Raw genomic sequence first — 8,385 nt, forward strand, 5'->3', positions numbered from 1 at the left:
GTGAAAATCACACCACACAATGGGATGAAACCATTAATACTACCCCGAAGAAAAGATAGGACTTGCCCTATTCTACGTACGAGAAAGATAGGGCAGGACCCATCTTCCCTTTTTTTTCTTCTTTCATGCGCAACTACACTCCATAACGGCGAGCCTAGTTGTGCATACACCCATCTGTTTAAGCCCTTCTAGCTAGGATTTACTTTTTCAGTAATTTGTGTTACAATAGCTTGCCAGTGGGATCAGACCAGATTAGCTAACCTGCAGTTCCAACAAGCGTCAATGAGACTTTTGGAATCCTTGACCCTATCTCTGGTTCACTGGTTGTCCTTCCTTGGAGCACTTTTGGTACATACTACCCCCTGCATACTAGGAACACTCCACAAGTGTTTTGAAGATGTTCTGACCCAGTAAATTAGCGATTAGAATTTGGCTCTTGTCAAAGTCACTTGGAATTTTGCGCTAGCCCGTTTTCCTGCCTCCAACACATCACTGACTGCTTACTTGCTGCCTAATACATCCCACCCCTTACAGGGTACAGAAGGGCAGCAATCTCCAATACTGAGTTAGGAATGCCATTATGACAGCTCACATATATGTACACTAGGAATGCAGATAACAGATATTAGGATCTGGTGACAAGCAGTTTTTGAAGTGATGTACTAGTGCATCCTATCAAAGATCTAAGAATAAGTAGATACAAATAACTAGAAATAGGCTTGAAGTTCCAAGAATAAAAGTAGACATGCACTTACCCCATTCCACAACTGCAGCTCTCCTTCTGCTCGAAGCACAGGGAATGAGAATGGGGCACCTATAAGACAAATTTAGTTCTATTTAACTCATACGGTATAGCTATGCATAGTTATTACCTTCTCTGAGCTACAGTATATCTGATATACAGTTTTCTGCGGTACACTGCTGACTATAAAATGTGTCGCCAACAAAGCTCATTTATCTCTCTATCATGGAACACATGCTGCATTCATGTGTACCAAAAATGTTATAACCGTCTGGATGTGTTGTTCCACTTTTCCAAGTTTACTACCAGTTTCAGTTACACCTCACTTGCTACCATTTTGCTATGTGATGCAAGCACAGTATTGATGAACATTACTGATACATGGTCCCATTATTTCACGCTTATACGTGATCCTTGGTTAACACAGTGAATATTTTCACCGGTCACACTGTCTGTTTTAATGTATACTTTTTAAGGGCTCAGTCACACGGGAGTTTTTTCGCACGATTTTCTGTGCGCATAACTGATGTACTTAAGAAATCGTGTGACCAAAGCCAGAGTCACAGCTGACAAAAATGCGTTTATCCACCCAAAGGGCTCGGTCACACGGGCGTTTGTATGCTCAAAAAGAGTGCTGCACACAATCCTCTACCACAGTTGTGTCACAGCTGTGGCAGAGGAGAACGATGTTCTCCCATTAAATTCAATGGAGCCGGCAATACAGCCGGCTCCATTGAAAGCAATGGGCAGCCGGCAAGCACTGTATTAATTTACGGGGAAGGGCTTCAAATATAAGCCCTTCCCTAAAAACCATCCTATAAAAGTGTTAAAAAAAAAAAAAATCAATACTCCCCTCTCTGCAGCTGCCGGGGCTCAGCCGCATCCAGCCAGCTCTTCTCCTGAACTGCTTTCAGTAGTATTCAGCAGGCGGAGGTTTAAAATGCCCGCCTGCTGAATGGGCTGCCTCTGATTGGTCACAGCACTCACTCATGAATTCAAGAATGGGTGAGTGAGTGCTGCCTCTGATTGGCTGAGCGCTGTGACCAATCAGAGGCAGCTGTCAGCTGTCATTCAATAGCTGAGAGCTGCCTCTGATTGGTCACAGTGCTCAGCTAATCAGAGGCAGCCCATTCAGCAGGCGGTGAGTATTGATTTTTTTTTTATTTTTTACACTTTATAGGATGTTTTTTTAGGGAAGGGCTTGTATTTGAAGGCCTTCCCCAAAAATTAATACAGCGCTTGCCGGCAGCCCATTGCTTTCAATGGAGCCGGCTGTATTGCCGGCTCCATTGAATTCAATGGGAAAACATTGCGCTCCTCTGTGACAGCTGTGGTAGAGGAGAACAATCTTTAGTATACGTTCTCAATGGGGTGGGCGCTGCTTCCGCCGGCCCCATGAGCGCACATACACAGGAACACCAATATGCGCAGAACGCAGTTACATGCGTTCTGCAAATCGTTGTGTCCTATAATTTTTGCCACATGCATTTGTGCGCATGAAAAATGCACACACGTGACCGCTCCCATTGCAAAGCATTAGGTCTATATAGATGCGGATTGCAAACGCACCTGTAAATCGTGCGAAAAAACGCCCGTGTGACTGAGCCCTAATCCAGTTTTTATAAAATCGCATTGATGATTCCGAAACATGTCTGGAATATTAAACTAGGATCACCATTCTATTGGGTCACCTTAATTCGAGCTAGTTCCCTACAAGGGACAGTATAGGGTGGTATTTTTAACAATAGACTATTAATATTCATATACTTTACAACATTCTAGGCTACACATACTAGGATATATATATATATATATATATATATATATATAGTGCAGGCAGGAGGTCATCAATATGATGCACTATACATGGTCAGTGCTTGCATGACTTGATACTTGTACTGATGGTATACCCCTGCTCATGTGTTCATGTACATCTAACGCCCTACTGCAATGGCCAGATTGGAGCAAGTTACATTTAGCCCCTTAGATGTCATAGTCAATAGAGACTGCAGCATCTAAGGAGTCTGACAGAGGGAGGGCCTTACAGCTTTCAGGCCTGCCATGTATGGAAGCCTCTTGGCCCCATATAAGTAGTATACAGACAGACAGCTATAATACACTGCAGTACAGAAGTAGTGCAATGTATTTGTAATGGGCAGGTATTATGTGCCCGGTTATATGATACGGCAGTGACAGACGGAGGCTAAGGCTGAACATCAATCCAAATAAACATGGTTTCACTCCATAGGAGGCTTCTCATACTTAAATGTTATTTAATAACTTGGCATAGCATCATATGTTAGTATTGTTTCCAAAGCAACTGTAGCTATTTTTTCTATTATACATTCTATGTGTCCTCATTACCTGGCATAACATGCACGGGCTTCACATCAGGCAGGGGAAAGGCACCTGAATTTTTGCATTACTATCTGGAATCTCTTGACTGCATAACCATTACATGCATCATCTTTGGCCATAGGCCCTGGCCTCCTATGCTTCATAGGAGGTCATCACATAATAATAGCGGTTCAATCTCTGAGCTACATCAACTTCCAAATATTCTGTCCTAGCTGGGGTCCCTTGCTGCCCCATTACATATTTCACATAATACCATGCATACTGCGTCATAATCCTACAACATTACATTAACCCATTGACTACCCCACAAGGCGTTGCATTAACTTGAAAACTCATTGTGCCAAACGTAACTACGCACACTAGCGTTAATACAGTTCCGGAGAGAAGATACTCCTGCAATCCACGTCCCCCATACCCTGGCCAGGAATTTTACACAGCTCTCAATCTTGGGAGAGTAAATACACTTACAAACATCCCCGTCATTGTACTCTACTCTGCAATGTCAGGCAATTGCGAGAAGGGAGACTTCCTCTTCTCCCACACACTGTGGGGCCCTTCACCCTTATGGTTTGGCCAGTACGCCTGATGCTGCTTCTCCATCTTCAGCCTGTAGCTCTTCAGGAGCCTCACAATGTCTGGTCTATGTGGCCTCCGCCACTTTCGGTGCTGGTGCTGCTGGGCTGCTCTCTCCTCATGCTGTGCCTACTCTCTGCAGCTGTGGGGACATCTACTGCTAACCCCTTCCTCTCCTTGCCATTGAAGATATAGTAAAAAATTGTGGTGGAGCTATTCCGTGAGGAAATGGATAGCCTATATTGTGCCTATGGGTTCAGAGATTATCATACAGAGGTGCTGCCCATCCAGGTTGCTGCTCTGCTGGCGGCAGGCGTTCGGCGGAGTGATAGTGAAACAAAAATAGTGACTGGAGAATGGCACAACCATTGTGAGAAAAGAAGTTACAAAGGGTTAATTCCCACTTTCCCTAATTTGATTATAAAGACAGGGATAAATGAGTTTGAGGTTCAAGCCTTCTTCATCAGTATTGCTTGTGTGGTGGTAACAAAACAATTGCATAAAGACAATGATACATAACAAAGGCAAAAGGAACATGATAAATTAAAAAATGTTGCATAAAATGCAATGAAGTGCAGAGTTTAAAATAAGGAAATACATTTATAATATCTACAGAGTGTCACAAGATATAAAGATGTGTGTATGTGTTCCACTGTCACTTTCACTGTTAAAGGTAGCTTTTTAGTAGAAAAATCAAACTCCTGCTACTGAAGTCAGCTGTGACCTGTATTTAGAGGGGGTTTTCTGGGACTAAGATATTAAAGCGACACTCCTGGCCTGGAGAAACAAAGATGGCCGAACTGCTTCTTTGACTAAAGTTTGTGGCATATCTTTGCAGCTGGCTGCTCATTGATTCCCCTACTGTTTTCAGTGCCCTCTCCCCCCATTGTCTTATTTGTCTGCAATTCCTCCTGTTATTTTCTGAGCCCGATAGAAGTTATTTTGGCGTTCTCCACAGCCTGGTGCCAACAGATGAAATGACGTCTTATTGTAAATTAATTTATAACACTAGTTGGAGTTTCACTTTGGAAGGCCGATCATTACTATATTGATGACTGAAAAAGATTTCTCTGAACACGTACCTCTTAAATAAATAGGAATTCTGGACATCTTATGCAATTAGAAGACAGTTATAGAGATCATGAGACTTAGAGATTGCGGTGCACAATTGTATTAAGGTATCTAAAAGAGCTGGGCGTATCGGTACATCTAGTCAAGCTAATAAAATCACTTTATACCAATCAAGAGGCCACTGTGAGAACACAGCATGGGGACACAAACTGGTGTGGAATCGGCAAAGGCGTCCGACAAGAATACATCCTCTCACCTTTCTTGTTTAACTTGTATGTGGAAGTAATAATGCGGAAAATGGACTTAGATGAATTGGAAATCAGGGTGAAAATAGGTGGCAGAAACATCAACAATCTCCGTTACACGGATGACACAACTTTGCTTGCAGAAACATAAGCAGGTCTGCTTAAAACTGAAAGTGAAAACATGGGCCTCTACTTGAATTTAAAGAAGACTAAAATTATGAAAACTGCAAAAAATGGCCAAATTCAAATCAAAATCGACAATGAGGTCATAAAAAAACATGTAAGACTTCATCTTCCTTGGCTCAAAAATTGACTAGGCTGGAGAATCTGCCAGAAATAAAACATAGGAGAGCACTGAGGTAAAGCGCAATGCAAAACATGGACAAAATCTGGAAAAGCAGGGATATCAGTACAGCAACTAAATGCAGGATAGTGCAAACCATTGTTTCCCACATAGCCATGTATGGATGTGAAAGCTGGACTGTGAGGGAAGCTGATAGGAGGAGGATTGATGCTTTTGAGCTGTGGTGCTGACGAAAGCTGCTGCGTATGCTCTGGACAGTGAGAGTAGCAGAGGAGTCCTGAATCGTATAAGACCCGATATATAACTGGAGGGAGAGATGACCGGGCTCAGACTCATGTATTTTGGCCATGTAATGTGAGCAGAGTCGCTAGAAAAATCTATAATGCTGGGACAGATCAGTGGCAAAAGAAGACCAGGCCACCAAAGGACACGATGGCTGATACTGTCAAAGCTGATACTGGCATGGATATCACACAACTGAAAGAAACCGTGCAAAACCGAAAAACATGGAGGGAGGGAGCCTCTAGGGTCGCCGAGGGTTGTGAATGGCTAAACGGCTAACAACAACAAAGTATGTAGTAAAAAGGTCAAAACTTCAGCCGGCACAAATGATAGACATTATGAAGCAGGTGGGTGGTAAGTGATGGCACAGCAGAGCAGCACATTTTTTTCTTTTAATGAGGAAAAACTTTTACCGAACAAAACACAATTCTGTAGGAGCTGCGTGCGTAGCACACAGGGCGCATGACATCCCTGACAACATATCCACTGAGGTTCTTCCCTGCAAAACAGCTTCACACATGGCCAAAATATCGTGTCACAATCCAACTTAAATATACAATTCTGTTCTACTCATCAGGTGCCTAGGCCGTACCACTCTAGAATAATACACAACCCACTGTACACCATGGATATATTACACTACAACATAACTATGAACCCTGTAAGACTTTACACTCAATTATGGCACCCTAACTCTCATTTGCTTTAACACACTCCCATTAAGTTCACATCCCTCCACCCTTGCCAGAAATTTTACTCTATACAGTCCTGAGATAATAAGTACACTTAAATCCCTACAACATCTCCTACTGATCCTATTCTTCTGAACTGATGGTCTTGTTGCACTTCAACACTGACACCTCGTTGTCCGGTATCTGAAGGGAAGGAGCCTCCCTCTCTTCCCATGCACTGCATGTTCCTCCATTCAACTGTCTCTTCTTCCCCCTGGTCATCAGGACCATTTTCGTCTCTGGAAGTCTCATGCCTGGCATTCCCCAGCATGTGGAAACTGTCTATTGCACTGTCCCCAGTTACAGCCTTCACTGCTATATCTGCACTCTTCTCTGTGCTGTGTATTCCTCCTCTCACACACTCAAATCTGTGCTGCATCACAGTCCTAATAGGGCAGCTGGGCTTTCCCCATTGTGTCACACAGCCAATCAGGGCTTTTTTTTCTGGAATCTACTCAATATAGCCCAGTAGCTCTATTTACTGCTATTAGTAAGAACCTCTGTTTATGTTGGAGCTCCCTCTTGTGGCCAATTTGGATAGCACAGTCTGTAACAAATACAGAGCTACAGTGACCAATAGCAGCCAAGCTGCAATCATAAGTAAGAGGGAAGCAGGGCACTATTCACCCTCCTTACAATTATATAGCATGCCATACTGTAATCCCATACTTGATACTTCCATGTACAAGGAGGTACATTTAGCTGAACAGAAGCATCGTTTTCATATTTAGGCCATATGCCAAAGGTTTAAATTTCCTTTTTGGCTTTTAGTTTATTTTCTCCAAACCAAGCCAATCATTGGTTTTAGTTGTCAGAACTAGGAGAGACTTATATCTATTGGAAGCAAACAATGATGGCTGCTATTCAATGACAGTAAGTTGAAAGCTATAAGGAATTGATACAAAAAGTATATTACGTAGTGATGAGCGAGCATACTCGCTAAGGGCAATTGCTCGAGCGAGCATTGCCCTTAGCGAGTACCTGCCCACTCGAGAGAAAAGGTTCAGGTGCCGGCGGCGGGCTGGGAGCTGCGGTGGAGAGCGGGGAGGAACAGAGGGGAGATCTCTCTCTCCCCCTTTCCCCCCCCCCACTCCCCCCTGCTGACTGCCGCAACTCACCGCTCCCCCGCGCCGGCACCCGAACCTTTTCTCTCGAGCGGGCAGGTACTTGCTAAGGGCAATCAATGCTCGCTCATCTCTATATATTAGACATGTGGATGTGTATTAGAAATTAGAAACATTTCCATGTAGAAAGAATAATATTAATTTGCTAGAGCCCTGATACAGTTTCAATAGTATTGCCTGGATTAGTTTTCAAGTTCAGCCAGTTCCCAGAAGTTCTACAATTCATTTTCCACATAGCTATATGGCTTCATTAAAAAGAAATTTGAAGAAGAATCTGCTTATTGCCTGGGAATGCCCGTAGACATACAATGTCTTTTATTGGATACTTTGATGAGAACCTGCTTACTGCTTTGATTGTGTTAAGTTTGTTATGTAGCTTTATTATGACTCATGGCTGATATGTCATTATTTGGAACATACCAGCACAGCAGCAAATAAATATAAGTTTTCCTATCTTTAGACAATTGCTGAAATTTAAAGCTCTGTAAATGTGTCATTCAGTATAACTCCTAGCAATAACTGAGCATTGAAGTCGGATAAAAGGAAAATTACAGGTTGCAGATTTTTTTTACCTAAAATGGTTCTGGAGTACATTTCTGTGCTTTTGTCTTACGGACTTGGTTTTCACAGTTCACTTTACTTCTTTGTGGACAAAGCGTAACAATTTTGTAGCCATTAGTCATCTAAGCCTTCACCTACATTTAAAATTTAGTCTTTCAGTTTATACCTAATGGCCCATTTAGACTGGACGAATGTCGGACAAACAATGCCCGATACTTGTCTACGCATACACTTGCTCCCATGCTGATACACAGGAGTGAGTATCGCTTGCTCTATGACAGAGCGGCCAGCAGGGGCAGCTGCAGTAGATTTCACTCCTCGCTCTCCCCTGACCCTTTCTATTGACATAACATAGCGGCCGTTCAGTACTGAACGGCCGCTATTTACACTGAAT

At 42.9% G+C, this 8,385-nt stretch overlaps 1 protein-coding gene across 1 annotated transcript in view; it reads right to left on the reverse strand.

Moving 5' to 3' along the window:
• Positions 1-8,113, reverse strand: part of LOC136573522 (phosducin-like protein 2) — a 79,193-nt gene extending 71,080 nt beyond the window's left edge. Inside the window, exons 1-2 of the mRNA XM_066574802.1 lie at positions 8,044-8,113; positions 756-814 (exon numbers count right to left, since the gene is read on the reverse strand). Of these exons, the coding sequence (XP_066430899.1) occupies positions 756-814; positions 8,044-8,113 (129 nt within the window). The remainder of the gene's footprint in view (positions 1-755; positions 815-8,043) is intronic.
• Positions 8,114-8,385: the final 272 nt, after the last annotated feature.

Source organism: Eleutherodactylus coqui, chromosome 7 (genome assembly GCF_035609145.1).
Source record: "Eleutherodactylus coqui strain aEleCoq1 chromosome 7, aEleCoq1.hap1, whole genome shotgun sequence".
Lineage (NCBI taxonomy): Eukaryota > Metazoa > Chordata > Amphibia > Anura > Eleutherodactylidae > Eleutherodactylus > Eleutherodactylus coqui.